Source organism: Arachis hypogaea, chromosome 3 (genome assembly GCF_003086295.3).
Source record: "Arachis hypogaea cultivar Tifrunner chromosome 3, arahy.Tifrunner.gnm2.J5K5, whole genome shotgun sequence".
In the NCBI taxonomy this organism is placed as follows: Eukaryota; Viridiplantae; Streptophyta; class Magnoliopsida; order Fabales; family Fabaceae; genus Arachis; species Arachis hypogaea.
In genome coordinates this window covers 8,785,898-8,803,540 of record NC_092038.1, presented here as the reverse complement: position 1 = coordinate 8,803,540, position 17,643 = coordinate 8,785,898, and the positions used below count along the sequence as shown (strand labels likewise).

Sequence of the window (17,643 nt, the reverse complement as noted above, 5' to 3'; positions counted from 1 at the left end):
CCAGCTTCGTCACAGCCGGCAACACTTTAACGTGTCACCAACAATTTTCATAATCATATACTATAAAAACTCTTCTTATTGTCTCATTCATTAACCATGAATAAAATATCATAATCATCTTACATTGTCAAATCCCCTATATTTATATTACTTGTTCAATGTCAAAATGTCTTCACATACTTTATATGTGGAATCACAATCCCTCTCAGATTCCATTCTTTTATCCACAACTGAAAAAGATAATAAATAAATAAATAAATAACTAGAGTTTTTATTAAGAATATACAAATTTATTAAAATAGAATTGAGGATAAGGTGCAGGCAATGGCCTTCCAATTCCATCATCAACCTTCAAGGCTTCAACCCCACCTCTCTCAAATCAAATAAAATTAGAATACAAGATATGGCATTTATTAAGAGAGAAGATATATTTAGCATATCGATAATGTTAGAAAGACTAATATAACATTTATAATTTCATACTCATAATATTCATAATTATATATTTATTCAATCATTATTTTTAGCCTATACATATATACACGTTTATTATCAAGAGAAGATATATTAGCATATATATGCATACGATTGTGATATGATCATGATGGGAGGGTAGTTCTTGTAGTTTAGTTGAGGACTAAGTACTTGTTGGTATCTCTGATTCTGAATAATAATGTGACAGTTGGAGACCATATAATCTAACACTCTTTCAAGCTTTCCAACACACTCTCTTCTCTTATAACATCACACACCACACATCTCAGTTTCTTGTTCCTTCAACAAACAGGTAATGCTTCTGCTTCTGCTTCATCACTTCATTGGCTCTTCCTTCTTTTTCCTACTTCAAGTAACAAACTTTCTTCACTGGGTTTTACTTTTTATATATTTATTTCTTGCAAGTGTAAAGAGTACCTGATTGATTGTCGTGACTGGAGGCGAGAAAGTGGTGATATTAATATTATTAATGATAATGGGAATGGGGAAAGATTTTCTTTTTTTCTTTTTTTAATTATAGTGGAAATCTTATTGAATTATTGATTTTGTGCTCTCTTTCTGCTTTTGTTTTTCCACTCTTTCTTCATAAAATAGTCCTCTGAGTTTGTTGGCTTGCTGAGAACTTGGAAGAGAAAGAGTTGGGATCTTATACTTGAGGTTTAGAGAACAAAATGCTCATAAACTATGCCTGCATTTGTGTGCATTAGATTCAGTTGCATGTGAATCTTTTGTTTTAAGGTTAGATTTTATTATATTGCTCTATTTTCATTGCTTTTTCTTTGCTTTAACAGAATGATGTAGAGGAATCACCACTTAAATTTTGATTACTAGAATACAGTAGAATTTTTCACATAATTTCAAAAAAGCTTGGAATGATTGACACTTAAATAATGCATCTTATTTACAATGTATAATTTCACTATAATCTGTGTTTCTATTGAGTGGAATTTAGATACAATGCTGATAAAGAAAGATCTGATTTTTGCTAAATTTCTGAACTGGGACATTAGGTTCAATCTGTCTTCAAAAATGGCGTCAAAACAATTTAAGGGTAGCAGATCATCTCTATCTGCAACTTCTGATGCACCTGAAAACCAGAAGCCTCCTTTACCTCCAACCATAACATTCGGCCGAAGAACTTCGTCGGGTCGTTACATCAGTTACTCTAGAGATGATCTTGACAGTGAGCTAGGAAACAATGACTTCATGAATTACACAGTGCATTTGCCACCAACCCCAGATAACCAACCTATGGATCCATCAATCTCGCAGAAAGTTGAGGAACAATATGTGTCGAATTCACTCTTCACAGGCGGATTCAACAGTGTGACCCAAGCACATCTTATGGAAAAGGTGATAGAATCCGAAGCAAACCATCCACAGATGGCTGGTGCAAAAGGATCTTCATGTGCAATACCTGGTTGTGATGCTAAGGTAATGAGCTATAATACAAAAAATAGTTACAATTTTACCCACATGCAGATATCTTCATCAAATATTCAATACTAGTATTTGTCTTTGTGCCACATAGGTGATGAGGGATGAACGTGGTGTTGATATTCTTCCATGTGAGTGTGATTTCAAGATATGTAGAGACTGCTACATAGATGCAGTGAAAATAGGTGGTGGTATGTGTCCAGGGTGCAAGGAACCATACAAGAACACAGAACTAGATGAAGTGGCAGTGGATAATGGAAGGCCTCTTCCACTTCCACCGCCGAACCGGGTGTCTAAGATGGAGAGGAGATTGTCATTGATGAAGTCAACAAAGTCAGCTCTGATGAGAAGCCAAACTGGTGATTTTGATCACAATAGGTGGCTCTTTGAAACAACAGGTACCTATGGCTATGGCAATGCTATATGGCCAAAGGAAGGGAATTTCGGAAATGGAAATGGAGATGACAATAGTGTTGCTGATCCTTCTGAGTTGATGAACAGACCTTGGAGACCACTTACAAGGAAACTCAAGATACCTGCTGCTATTCTGAGTCCATATCGGTACAAATTCAATTCTATCATTTTATTTGTTAACAAACATAAATGAACTTTTATGTTTTAATTTTTTTTTCCTATGTCATCTAACAAATTGCCATCTGCTGCATGGAATGTTGCAGTCTCATCATTTTTGTAAGATTGGCTGTGTTAGTACTATTCCTGATGTGGAGGGTGACACACCCAAATAAAGAGGCAATCTGGCTATGGGGAATGTCTGTGGTTTGTGAGATATGGTTTGCATTCTCTTGGCTTCTTGATCAGTTGCCAAAGCTATGTCCAGTGAATCGTTCCACCGATCTTAATGTTCTTAAGGAAAAATTTGAAACACCAACTCCTGACAATCCTACTGGAAAATCTGATCTTCCAGGCATAGATATTTTTGTCTCTACTGCAGATCCTGAAAAAGAACCACCTCTTGTAACTGCAAACACCATCTTGTCTATTCTTGCTACTGATTACCCTGTTGAGAAGCTTTCTTGCTATGTTTCCGACGATGGTGGAGCTCTTCTAACTTTTGAGGCAATGGCTGAAGCTGCTAGCTTTGCTAATGTATGGGTTCCTTTCTGCCGGAAACACGACATTGAGCCGAGAAATCCTGAATCATATTTCAACTTGAAGAGAGACCCTTACAAGAACAAAGTCAGGCCGGATTTCGTGAAGGACCGTAGGCGTGTGAAGCGCGAGTATGATGAGTTCAAAGTTAGGATCAATGGCCTGCCTGACTCAATTCGTCGCCGGTCCGATGCATTTCATGCAAGGGAAGAAATCAAGGCCATGAAACTTCAGAGACAGAACAGGGAAGATGAACCTGTGGAGCCTGTAAAGATTCCAAAAGCAACATGGATGGCTGATGGAACTCACTGGCCAGGAACTTGGTTGAATTCTGCACCTGAACACTCCAGGGGTGACCATGCTGGTATAATTCAGGTACTATAGGACTTGATTACAAATTTTTAGACTATAGGGTCTAATTAAACATTAACTAAAACTATATCTAATGATGATAATTAATGAGTGATAACTAGTAATCCATGCCTGATGAATGTAATTATGCAGATGATGTTGAAACCTCCAAGTGATGAACCTCTTCTAGGAACCAGTGACGATTCAAATCTCATTGACATGACCGATGTGGATATCCGTCTTCCCCTTCTTGTTTACGTTTCCAGAGAGAAACGTCCGGGCTATGATCACAACAAGAAAGCTGGAGCCATGAACGCCTTGGTTCGAGCCTCGGCAATCATGTCCAATGGACCTTTCATACTCAACCTTGACTGTGATCACTATGTCTATAACTCAAAGGCAATGAGGGAAGGTATGTGCTTCATGATGGATCGAGGAGGCGACCGCCTTTGCTATGTCCAGTTCCCACAACGGTTCGAGGGGATTGACCCCTCAGATAGATATGCCAATCACAATACTGTATTCTTTGATGTCAACATGAGAGCCCTTGATGGACTTCAAGGGCCAGTTTATGTAGGAACCGGTTGTCTATTCAGAAGGGTAGCCCTCTATGGTTTCGATCCACCTCGCTCCAAAGAACATAACTCGGCTTCAGGCTGCTGTAGTTGCTGCCTCGGCCGGAGGCGAAAGAAGAGCACCCCTGAAGAGAACAGAGCACTGAGAATGGGTGATTCTGATTATGATGAAGAAATGAACCTTTCCTTGTCCCCGAAGAAATTTGGAAACTCAACTTTCCTCATTGATTCAATTCCAGTGGCAGAGTTCCAAGGCAGGCCACTTGCTGACCACCCTGCAGTCAAGAATGGCCGTCCCCCGGGTGCTCTCACCGTCGCCCGGGAGCATCTCGACGCATCGACCGTGGCCGAGGCCATCAGTGTTATCTCCTGTTGGTATGAGGAGAAGACTGAATGGGGACACCGTGTAGGATGGATCTACGGATCAGTGACTGAGGATGTTGTCACCGGCTATAGGATGCACAACAGAGGATGGAAATCGGTTTACTGTGTGACAAAACGCGACGCATTCCGGGGAACTGCTCCGATCAACCTCACCGATAGACTCCATCAGGTTCTCCGGTGGGCTACTGGTTCAGTTGAAATATTCTTCTCAAGAAACAACGCCATTCTTGCAAGCTCAAGAATGAAGCTTCTTCAGCGAATTGCATACCTTAACGTCGGAATCTATCCCTTCACTTCCATATTCCTTATTGTCTACTGCTTTCTTCCGGCACTCTCCCTCTTCTCCGGCCAGTTCATCGTTCAGTCCCTCAGCGTCACGTTCCTTGTTTATCTCTTAACAATCACGGTTACTTTATGCATGCTTGCAATTCTGGAGATCAAGTGGTCCGGCATTGAGCTAGAAGAATGGTGGCGAAACGAACAGTTTTGGCTAATCGGCGGAACAAGCGCCCACCTGGCGGCGGTTCTACAAGGCCTGCTAAAAGTGATAGCAGGAATAGAGATCTCATTCACATTAACCTCCAAGTCCGGTGGCGACGACCTAGACGACGAGTTTGCCGATCTATACATTGTAAAATGGACATCACTGATGTTGCCACCAATCACCATAATGATGGTGAACTTGATAGCAATAGCGGTTGGTGTAAGCAGGACTATTTACAGTGCGATACCTCAATGGAGCAAGTTGCTAGGTGGAGTTTTCTTCAGCTTTTGGGTGTTGACTCATTTATACCCGTTTGCAAAAGGGTTGATGGGAAGAAGAGGGAGAACACCTACCATTGTTTTTGTGTGGTCTGGTCTTATTGCTATCACAATTTCACTCCTTTGGGTCGCTATTAATCCACCTCAAGGTTCCAACCAAATTGGTGGTTCCTTCCAGTTCCCATAGCTACATATACATTCTTTTTGTCACATCAATGTCTTCATTCTTTTTTTCACACTTTGAATTGTTTCAACTACTCAATGGTGAATTAAAACAGTGGACAATAACCCACATTACTTACCTGTCTGTGTGCTAGTGTGGACTTGATTTTCTTTATGACTTGGCTATGCATGCTTCCTTCAAATTCTATTGGCAACTTATTAGTATGCTTATATGCATTCTTATAAATTATAATACAAAACTAGGTGAAGTTAATTAATAAGAGCCTCTTTCAATTCCAACCAAATTAAGTGGCACTTTGGTTTTGATTTTTATAATATGAAGACCGTTAATCTACCAGTCCAGCCACATGCTTGAATCCCTTCGTAATTTCGTATGCTACCATCACCTAACAAACCAAATTACCAAAAACCCCTCCCCCTCTACGATGCTTATATATTACAACACGATTAATTTTTCTCCTTCATTGATTCTTCGTATCAACATATTACTCCTCAATTACTTTACCATTTTAATTAAAGTGTGTGTGATTCATTCAACAAAGATATTTGCTCGTACAAACGAAATCAGATTAACCCTGTTGCCATGCCACCATCATCAGAAACAACTTATTCCATTGATGCACAAAAAACCAACTTCAACCAAACTTACCAAACTACCCACATCTTTAAATCAAAATTACCAGACATACCCATCATCAATACTATTCCTCTCCACACTTATTCCTTTCAAAAGCTCCCCCAAGTCTTCCACCGCCCATGTCTCATCACTGGTGATGGCAAGACTTACACCTATGGTGATATCCACCGCGCTTCTAGAAGCTTTGCAGTGGGCCTCTTCAACCTTGGAATCCGCAAAGGTGACGTCATCATGATCCTACTCCCAAACTCTCCAGAATTCGTGTTCTCCTTTTGGGCTGCATCTATGCTTGGTGCAGTTTCCACCACTGCCAACCCTTCTTACACCTCCGTTGAAATCACAAAGCAGCTCAAAGCCTCCAAGGCCAAAATCGTCATTACACGTTCCATGCACGTGCACAAGCTCAAACAAGAAGAAGAAAACACATTTATAGTAAGCACATACCATATACATTTTTGTGTCAAACATTGATATTTTTTCATTTAAAATTGTCTTTTTACTTATAGTGTACCGTATTCCGTATTTATACTCGTATTTGTACACGTAGGTGATAACTGTAGACAATCCACCAGAGAACTGCATGAGTTACTCGGTGGTTTCCAGCATGGAAGGGAAGCTGCCGGAGGTGGATATCGACCCTGACGACATGGTGGCACTCCCATTTTCCTCCGGCACGACGGGGCTGCCGAAGGGTGTGGTTCTGACACACAGAAGTCTGATAACAAACGTGGCTCAACAAGTTGAGGGAGAGAACCCTAACTTGCACCTGAAGGAAGAGGATGTAGTGCTTTGCGTTCTACCATTGTTTCACATTTACGCACTACACTCGGTGATGTTGTGCTCTACGAGAGTAGGGTGTAGGGTGTTGCTTATGGAGAAGTTTGAGATGAGGGTGATGTTGGAGCTTGTGGAAAATGTTGATTAAAATTTTAAATCAACTTGCAGGACTAGAATCTTCATGAAACATGGTTAAAGAATTGAAGAAGAAAAGTTTGAGCTGAAAACAATAATCATCTATTTACTAGAAGATGTTGGAAGCTTGAAGATTTTTGAAGAACATTCAAGAGAGTAGTACATCTACAATATTCTACAACATTGAAGAAATTCAAAATCAAATTGAATTGAAATTAGAAGATTATAGAAACTACATGAATACAAGTTGAAAGATGATTCATGAAGCCAACTCATAAAATAGTAGTCATTACAAAATTGAGTTGTAATTCATAAATTATTATTTTAGTAGGAAGCATTGCCTATATAAAGGCATATATGCCTTATGTATTTTGTGTGTTCTATAATGAAATGTGTATGTTTTGAAATGTGAAAATTCTCTCCCTTGTTTTATGAGTGTTAGTGAGTTTGAGAGATGAAAAATATGATAGTGTTATTTATATGAGTGAGTGATCCTAGGGCCAATATAGTGTGGGTATTATACTTACATTTGGTATCAAAGCTGGTTAATCCAGCGCCTGTTGTTTGAGAGTTTGTGAGGTGTGAGAGAGTTCTCACATAATTGTTTATTTATAGAGTCAGTATGGCAAACACTTTCAATATTGTGTGGTTCGGTCCCAAATTAGATGGGAAACTCGATTATAGTTATTGGGAGACTTTGATGTCCACCCATTTGAAGGCCCAGAACCTGTGGAATTTCATTGAACCAGGTTTGCAAGAAGGAGCAGATGCTGCCCAACAAAGGAGAGATCAATTGGCGCTATCTCAAATTCATCAAGGAGTAGATTATACGGTGTTTGGCAAAATAGCAAATGCCAAAAGTGCAAAGGAAGCATGGAACACGTTGAAGCTGTCATACAAAGGCGTAGATAAAGCTCAGAAAGCAAAGCTACAGTCTTTAAGAAGAGAATATGAAAGGTACGAGATGTCTAGCTCAGAAACCGTTGAGCAATATTTTACTCGTGTTACAGATCTTGTCAATAAGATGAGAGTCTATGGAGAAGATATGCCCGATAGCAAAGTGGTGGAGAAAATTCTTCGCACCATGCCGATGAAGTATGACCATGTGGTGACTACGATACTAGAGTCCCACGATATGGATACTATGACGATTGCAGAGTTGCAAGGAACCATGGAAAGCCACATCAGTAGAATACTGGAGAAGTCAGAAAAATCAACTGAGGAAGCCCTGAAAAGCCGAGTGAATTTCAACAACGTTGCAGAATCAAACCGTACACAAGAAGGACGAGGTCGTGGTTTTAATTTTCAAAGTAGAGGCAGAGGAAGTTTTAGAGGTAGAGGTCGTGGCAATTACAACCAAGGAAGTTACAATAACTTTACACCACCTAATCAAGGAAGAGGTGGAATGAATTTCAGGCCTGTCAACCGAGGAAGAGGTCGAGGAAATTTTCATCAAGAAAGAACCAATTTCAACTGCTTTCATTGTGGAAAGTATGGACACAAAGCAGCAGATTGCAGATTCAAAGTGATGAATAATAATCAAGCACACGTTGCAGAAAATCAGCATCAAAATACTGATAACAATCCGGGTACTCAGACTTTATTTTTTACAAGTAATTCATGTGCTAAAGATGAAAATATATGGTACTTGGATAATGCTTGCAGTAATCATATGTCTGGTAGAAAGGAGTTATTTTCTTCATTAGATGATTCAGTTAAACTATTATTGAAGTTTGGTAATAGTACAAAGATCCCTATTGAAGGAAAAGGGCACATACCAATTAGATTGAAAGATGGTTCTCTGAGTTATATTTCTGATGTTTTCTATGCTCCTGAACTTGATTACAATTTACTGAGTATGGGGCAATTATCTGAGAAGGGATATAAGATGATAACTTATCATGGATATTGTACTGTATTTGACAACAACGGAAGGTTCATAGATAAAGCAAAGATGACCTTAAACAGAATGTTTCCGTTAAAAATTCAACATGTTAATCCCTCTTGCATGAGTTCTGTGATACTTGATGATAACTGGTTGTGGCATATGCAGTTTGGGCACTTTCATTTTTCTGGCCTAAACTACCTGTCAAGAAAAGGACTTGTTTCTGGCCTACCACGGATTCATATTCCCAATTGTATTTGTGAGATTTGTCAACTGGGAAAGAAGCACAGAGATCCATTCCCTACAGGAAAGTCATGGAGAGCTAGAAGATTACTTGAAATTGTGCATTCAGATCTCTGTTCTGTAGAAGTTCCAAGTAATGGTGGTAGCAGGTACTTTATCACTTTTATTGATGATTTTAGTAGATATACATGGGTATACTTTCTGAAGCAGAAATCAGAAGCATGTGATGTCTTTAAGACATTCAAGGCGTTTGTCGAAAAACAAAGTGGCTGTAAAATCAAAATTCTCAAAACAGACAGAGGAACAGAATATCTTACATGTTCAGAATACTTTAAGCAACACGGAATTCAACACCAACTAACAACTAGATACACTCCTCAACAAAATGGAGTTGCTGAAAGAAAGAATAGAACCATCATGGATATGGTCAGATGCATGCTCAAGTCAAAACAAGTGCCTAAAGAGTTTTGGGCAGAAGCAGTCGCAACAGCAGTTCATATTTTAAACAGGTGTCCAACAAAAAGTGTTCGTGATAAAACTCCAGAGGAAGCTTGGAGTGGAAAGCGGCCTTCCATTCATCATTTCAGAGTCTTTGGGTGTATTGCTTATGCCCACGTACCAGATCAATTAAGGAAGAAGTTAGATGACAAAGGCGAGAAGTGTATCTTTATTGGCTATAGCACAGACTCAAAAGCATACAAGTTGTACAATCCAGAAACAAAGAAAGTAATCATCAGCAGAGACGTGACGTTCGACGAGAAAGACATGTGGAACTGGGACACAAAGACAGAAAAACATCCGATTGTAATTTCAAATACATGTGATGATGAAGAAGAAAGACAACCAGATGCAACCGAACAACCTGAATCATCTAGAAGACCTCAAAGAGAGCGGAGACTACCTGCTAGATTAGCAGATTATGAAGTTGGCAATGACAACAATCCGTCTGATGAAGAAATCATAAATTTTGCTCTATTTTCAGATTGTGAGCCGTTGAACTTTGAAGAAGCCTTTAAAGACAACAATTGGAAGAAAGCAATGGATGAGGAGATTCATGCCATTGAAAAGAATGACACATGGGAGCTGACAGATTTACCAACAAATAAGAAGCCGATTGGAGTAAAGTGGGTTTACAAGACTAAGTACAAACCCAGTGGTGAAGTTGATCGTTTCAAAGCAAGATTAGTTGCAAAAGGATATAAACAAAAACCAGTGATCGAGTATTGTCCAACTGAAGAACAAGTTGCTGATATATTTATAAAGCCATTGAAGATCGAGTTATTTTACAAATTGAAGAAGATGCTTAATTCTGCAAGTTTGATTTAAGGGAGGCAATGTTGATTAAAATTTTAAATCAACTTGCAGGACTAGAATCTTCATGAAACATGGTTAAAGAATTGAAGAAGAAAAGTTTGAGTTGAAAACAATAATCATCTATTTACTAGAAGATGTTGGAAGCTTGAAGATTTTTGAAGAACATTCAAGAGAGTAGTACATCTACAATATTCTACAACATTGAAGAAATTCAAAATCAAATTGAATTGAAATTAGAAGATTATAGAAACTACATGAATACAAGTTGAAAGATGATTCATGAAGCCAACTCATAAAATAGTAGTCATTACAAAATTGAGTTGTAATTCATAAATTATTATTTTAGTAGGAAGCATTGCCTATATAAAGGCATATATGCCTTATGTATTTTGTGTGTTCTATAATGAAATGTGTATATTTTGAAATGTGAAAATTCTCTCCCTTGTTTTATGAGTGTTAGTGAGTTTGAGAGATGAAAAATATGATAGTGTCATTTATATGAGTGAGTGATCCTAGGGCCAATATAGTGTGGGTATTATACTTACAGAAAAGCACAGGGTTTCGGTTTTGATGGCAGTACCGGCGTTGGTGGCGGCACTTTCAAAGAACCCCGCGGTGGAGGAGTATGACCTTAGGTCCATGCGGATGGTGATGTCCGGAGGTGCCCCACTTGCAGAGGATATTGAGGAGGCTTTTCATAGTAGATTGCCTCAAGCAATCCTTCGACAGGTACACAAATAATATCACACTCATATTGTGCTGATATATTTTTGGGGAACTATGTATAAAGACGGTTAAAACCTTTTTTTTAGGATATTTTTTAATAGTTAAAATTTAATATACATAATTGATTAAATTATATTATTTATGTTAAAATTAAGTTAAATAAATTAATTTAATTAAAAAATAGTGGATTAAATTTTAAATTAATTTAAATTAATAATATTTTTTATAAAAAATAGTTATAATATTTTTATTTTAAAAAATAATTAAAATATTTATATTATATATTAATTTTTTAAAATTTTAAATTTTAGTCTTTTTTTCTGTAGGATAGAATTTAGAGTTTTTAATATATATATAGATATAGATAGATAGATAGAGGAGTGTTTTAGTTATTTTTTATAATAAGTATATTATAATTATTTTTTAGGGTAAAAAACGTAAATAAGCTAAAGAGAGAACAATTTTACACAAATAAGTCAAAGTAAAATTTGATTTATCAATCAACCAAAGCACATTTTTATGTAGTTCGAACCAATATGGTTCGAACTCACTTTCCACGTAATTCAAACCAATTTGGTTTGAACTCTAACTTCATAATTCGAACCAATTAGGTTCGAATTACACTCCTCAAGTAATTCGAACCAGTTTGGTTCGAATTACACAGACTATATTTCGTACTAGGCTGGTTCGAATTAGTGAGGACCAGACCTGTATATATATGGTGTGAACGTGAGTTGCTATCATTAGAGGGGGGTAAGATGGCTAGTGAGGAAAGTTTCGTAGTGTTGGTTCACCACAGAGGATCCATTAAGAGGAAAACTCGTTCCAATGTGAAGTTCACTGATAAGGATCCTCTCTGTATTATCGTCATGCCTACGACGAGGTATGAGGACCTTGTTAGCTCTGTACTGCTGAAACTTGGTCTAGAAGGTGTGAAACGGGTTAAGAAGTTTTTTTTATCGAATTCCAATCACGGTGCTCCATGAAACTGTAAAGTACGATTGTTTCACGATCGGGAGTGATGAGGACTTGCAGGTCATGTTACATTGTCGCCAACAGTTTCCAGAGGTGAGGACACCAGAATTGTTGGCAAAGTTGGTTGACGCGGTCTCCAGATCGGGGGGTTCGAACCGGAATACCACCACTTTAGGCATGGTAGCCGGTTCTAGCTCCAGACCTGCCATTGCATCTTCCTCCGTCCCTGAAGAAATAGTCACCAAGTAATTCAAACTAACATGGTTCGAATTACTCAGAATTCGTTCCACACAGCAATTTAAGTTACGAACATAGTTTCCGCATCATGTCTTAATAAAACTCATACAGTTATTTATTCCGGTGTGCATTAGACATACATTTCGTTTAAAACTGCGGAGACAGAACATATTCATTAACTAAAATCCCATTCAAAGTACATCGCATTAACGTTAACAAATTCTATCAGTCACCAACTACAAGTAAGAAAACCGATAATAGTGGAATCTAAACGCGAAATTGAAATAAAAAAAGTACCAAAGCCACCAATACACCTAATCATGTCCCCGTATGTGCTCTGCTCCTCCGAGTTGTGGGCAACTCCGACGTGTGTGGCCGGGCTGCCGACAAAGCCCACATCTCTTTGGCCGGTTCGGATCTGCCTCGTCGATATTGGTCCATATCCGAGTGGACCTCGAACGACCCTCTCTCGCACGCCTCTTATTGGGGTCAGGGATGACAGTCGGCCCGTCATATGGTGGCCAGAAACTCTCCGGAATGGGAGGTGTGAAACCCATCCAATACACACTGAAGACCGAACTAAGACGATACACCTGGTGGACGTAAGGCTCCCATGTAAGCCGTGAGTAGGCACAGCTTGCCAGTGCGTGGCGACACGGGAAATGAAGTGTCTGGAAGTATCCGCAGTCACATGTGTGAGATGCAAGCGAGACTCTGTAGCTACCCAGTGAGAAAGAACCAGTCAGATTTGTCTCTGCGACGGTGAACTCGGAGTTATCCCTGTCGTAAACAGTAACCGTGAAGCACCTAGCCGTTTTCAAGTTGGCCTCTATACACTTCACCAAGTGCTGACTAAATTGTTGTCCGGTTCCCATCTGCGCCTCAGCCTCTCTCCTCTTGCGAACAAATAATTCAGCCAACCTTCCGCATGTTGCCTTCACTAGCGAGCACACAGGAAGGTTTCTGACACCCTTGAGGATCGAGTTCACACACTCAGATATATTTGTCGTCATGTGTCCGAATCTACGCCCCTCATCACAATGCTGTGTCCACAACGAATACTCAATCCGGTTCGCCCAGTCCTCACCTCTGGAAACTGCAATGAAACATGGCCTGCAAGTCCTCATCACTCCCGATCATGAAACAATCGTACTTTACGGTTTCCTGGAGCACCGTGATTGGAATTCGATAAAAAAACTTCTTAACCCGTTTCACACCTTCTAGACCAAGTTTCAGCAGTACAGAGCTAACAAGGTCCTCATACCTCGTCGTAGGCCTGACGATAATACAGAGAGGATCCTTATCAGTGAACTTCACACCGGAACGAGTTTTCCTCTTAATGGATCCTCTGTGGTGAACCAACACTACGAAACTCTCCTCACTAGCCATCTTACCCCCTCTAATGATAGCAACTCACGTTCACACCATATATATACAGGTCTGGTCCTCACTAATTCGAACCAGCCTAGTACGAAATATGGTATGTGTAATTCGAACCAAGCTGGTTCGAATTACTTGAGGAGTGTAATTCGAACCTAATAGGTTTGAATTATGAAGTAAGAGTTCGAACCAAATTGGTTCGAATTATGTGATTATGGGTTACAATGTGTAATTCGAATCTATTTGGTTCGAATTGCGTGGAAAGTATGGTTCGAACTACATAAAAATGTGCTTTGGTTGATTGATGAATCAGATTTTGCTTTGGCTTATTTGTGTCAAATTGTTCTCTCCTTGGCTTGTTTACGTTTTTTACCCTATTTTTTATAAAAAATATTAATTTAAACTGATTCAAAATTTAATTTATTATTTTTTTGGTTAAATTGATTTGTCTGATATAATTTTAACAAAAATAATATAATTTAATCGATTATATATGTTAGATTTTAATTATTAAAAATATATTTAAAAAAGATATTTTTGACGTCTTTTTCTCTTTAAAAAAATGTTTTTGAATTTTTTTTATCAATAAACAACTATTTTTTATAACTATTGCTAAGAAAAATACATTATTAAAATATAAAAAGAAATATCATTTTAATTTTAACAATATTTAAACAGCCATTATAATATAGACACCATAATATTAAGTAATTTAATTAAATGTGTTAAATTATCGATCAAAAAATTTTTAACCATTATTTTTATATAAAATAATCATCTCATAATTTATTATGATAAAATAAGATGCGACTCTTTTTCTAAATTATAAATATATCTTTACAGGCTTTAGGAATGACAGAATCAGGACCCGTAATATCAATGTCACTAAGTTTTGCAAAGAATCCAATGACAACCAAGTTAAGGTCATGCGACACTGTTATTAGAAATGTGGAGTTGAAGATCATTGATCTTTTGACTGGCTCTTCTCTCCCTTATAATACTTCGGGTGAGATTTGCATTTGAGGTCAACAGATTATGAAAGGTATATATATTACTGTAGAAATTAATTTACGTATATAGTTATCCTGTAAAATTAATAGTTGATAATTATTAAATAATTTGATATATTTGACTAAATTATCATCTAATATTTTTCAATTAACTATCTATTTTACGTAAAAGACAATTACATATGAATTTTCAACATGTATTATTGTTGTAAATATTACATTGTATATATATCATAAAATTAGTCATTGAGAGGCTTTAAGTGCCCTCTTAGTTGATTTTGTATTTGATGTTACTTACCACTTATATTTGTAGTTATTCATATAAAAATGTTTTTAAGGTTTAAGATATAAATATGTATGGTACATTTTTAATTATACTTTTACCTAATTTACAATAGATAGAAAAAAACACCAAACAACAATATTTGGATTTTGTTGTTAGAGAAACTTTTTCATAAAGCATGTTTTATATATATTATCTTTTTAATATGTTCTTAATTTCATTTTTTGTTAATGTATGATACTTTATCATAAAATTATTATTAATGTAATATATTGTGTAGGATACTTGAATGATGAGAGGGCCACAGCAGAAGCTATTGATGAAGAGGGTTGGCTTCATACCGGTGATATTGGTTATGTAGATGATGATGATGAGATTTTCATTGTTGATAGACTCAAGGAACTCATCAAATTTAAAGGCTTCCAGGTATATATGTATATATTCTTAATTTAATTTGACTCTTACACATTTTTATTACTGGATTTTCACCGTAAATATGTAAGATACTTAAGTTATTCTTTTATTTTCAAAACAAATATAATACAATCCATGTTGATTTAATTTCCAAAATATAATATAATGTGATTAAATTAATTGGCGGTTTGATTTTGAGAACTAATGTAATTTTTAAATTATTTTTTTATCTTAAAAAAATAATTAATAATTAATATCATGATAATTATGCTTATTACTTTAATTTTATCATATACAATATTAGGTGGCTCCGGCAGAACTTGAAGGAATTCTCATGAGCCACCCTTCCATTGAAGACGCAGCTGTTGTCCCGTAATACATATATCTCTTTGAAATTAATTAAGCTATCTATTAGTTAATAATAGTAATTATTATTGAGTAATAATAAGTAATTAAATGGTTTAATTTGTTGCACACACATGCATATATAGGCAAAAAGATGATGTAGCGGGTGAAGTTCCAGTTGCTTTTGTGGTGAGGTCATCAAATGATCCTATTACTGAAGATGCTATAAAGGACTTTATAGCTAAACAGGTAAATTATATAATATATATGATTTATACTTAATTAATTTAATTAATTGTATTTTATAAGAAGATAATTAATTAATAAGACAACGCATGACATTTTTTAATTTAATTTAATTTGTGTACAGGTAGTGTTTTACAAGAAGCTACATAGAGTAATTTTCATTGACGTAATTCCAAAATCTTCAATCGGCAAGATACTAAGAAAAGAACTCAAAGCAATCCTATCTAATTAGTTATTTGGCTTCATTTGTTTTTTTAGATAATAATAGCAATATTTTATTCAATGGAAGAATGATGATGATGATTCTTCATATAATTTTATTCGTTATAATAGATTATATTCAACATTATATGATTATTTTAAATCAATTTAAGTCCAATAATTAATTTAATTTTTTGTTTAAATAAATATTAAAAATTTAAATTTTATCTAGTTACATAATAATTTATTGATCAAGGATAAAGTTTTAAATAATGTTAAAATGTTATTCGCTGTTATTAATCCACCTCCATGTTCCAACCAAATTGGTGGTTCATTCAGTTCCCATAGCTACGTATACATTCTTTGTCATATCAATCTCTTTATTTTTTTTTCCATTTTAAATTATTTCAATTACTAAATATCTATTGGCGATGCATCATTTCCTTCCTTCAAATGCCATTGGCAACTTCTCCTACATCACAAAATTACCGTCCTTCTATTTATTCATTTATAATATATTAAAAAAAAATTAAATTTTAAAATTATCTTTAAATATTTAAAATCTCTTTTTCGATAGTATAACCTTTATTTTTATATTATATTATATTATTTTATATATAGTTAGACAAAAAAAAAATTCTAGTAAAGAAAGAAAATGAGAAAAGGAGAAAGCGTTCAAGGGTGAAACACCGTGAGAAACATGGTCATACCATCGAAAGAGATAAGGGGAAGAGCGTGGGAAAGCGTAAGAGGGTTTGCATCAAGTGTGAATGAGAGATCAAGTAAGGATAACCTTAGTTCTAGGGTGACTTCTAAAATTTCTTTCGGTGACAAGGTTATTGGTTCTACGGTAGCCTCAGGGATAAACCGGGCTGAAACTCTAGATGAAGATTCCAAGGCAGTGGTCACCAAAAAATAAGGAGATCCTATGTCTCCGAGAATTTGCTTCTCTGAAGAGGCTAAAAACATCTTCTCTGAACCATACAAGGAGACAATTGTGATTAAGGTTTTTGGAAAAAACAGCCATGTTTCACAAACTAAAAGGGGGTATGGAGGATAACCGGTAAATATGAAATCTTGGATGTGGGTTTTGGGTACTTCCTCGTTAAATTTGATCGCATGGACGATCGAGAGAAGGTTTTACTAGGGGGCCATGGATGATCTTCGGTCACTATATTGCCGTTAAGCCATGGACACCAGATTTCAAAACCTTGTGAGAACACTTTTGGGGAGACTATGGTTTGGATTCGAATTGCTGGTTTGAGCATATGGTACTATCAGGATAAAGCCATGACTAGAATTACTTCTGCTGTGGGGAGACTAGTCAGGTGGATCTGGCTACTAAGTCGGCAGAGCGGAAAAAATTTGCTTGGACTTGCGTGCAAATTAATCTTGGTTTGCCGGTGGTCCGAAATGTGATTGTCAATGAGTTTGAGTATAAGGTGGAGTATGAATGCTTACACCTTATTTGTGACAAGTGTAATTGTTTCGGGTATCCAGCAACTGACTGCAAAATGACCCTGATAGAGTCAGAAAGG

At 36.7% G+C, this 17,643-nt stretch overlaps 1 protein-coding gene and 1 pseudogene across 3 annotated transcripts; both read left to right on the top strand.

Moving 5' to 3' along the window:
* The first annotated feature begins 676 nt into the window (after positions 1 to 676).
* Positions 677 to 5,414, top strand: LOC112789304 (cellulose synthase-like protein D2). Of its 3 annotated transcripts, none has more exons than XM_025831150.3 (5): positions 677 to 787; positions 1,506 to 1,929; positions 2,027 to 2,493; positions 2,610 to 3,417; positions 3,547 to 5,414. In XM_025831150.3, exons 2-5 carry the CDS (start codon positions 1,525 to 1,527, stop codon positions 5,299 to 5,301), a joined length of 3,435 nt encoding a protein of 1,144 aa, XP_025686935.1. In that variant the 5' UTR covers positions 677 to 787; positions 1,506 to 1,524; the 3' UTR covers positions 5,302 to 5,414. The 3 variants fall into 3 exon arrangements, with proteins under 3 accessions (XP_025686935.1, XP_072088428.1, XP_072088427.1); XM_072232327.1 differs by having other exon boundaries at positions 771 to 847; XM_072232326.1 differs by lacking the exon at positions 677 to 787 and having other exon boundaries at positions 1,349 to 1,929.
* Positions 5,415 to 5,756: 342 nt separating this feature from the next.
* LOC112789305 (4-coumarate--CoA ligase 2-like) lies at positions 5,757 to 16,143 on the top strand (annotated as a pseudogene).
* Positions 16,144 to 17,643: the final 1,500 nt, after the last annotated feature.

Coding starts and splice junctions, on each gene's coding strand:
- LOC112789304 (XM_072232326.1), top strand. CDS start 1,402: ATGTATAATTTCACTATAATCTGTGTTTCTATTGAGTGGAATTTAGAT. Junction 2,494..2,609: donor GCTATTCTGAGTCCATATCG/GTACAAATTCAA, acceptor GGAATGTTGCAG/TCTCATCATTTTTGTAAGAT. Junction 3,418..3,546: donor ACCATGCTGGTATAATTCAG/GTACTATAGGAC, acceptor GTAATTATGCAG/ATGATGTTGAAACCTCCAAG.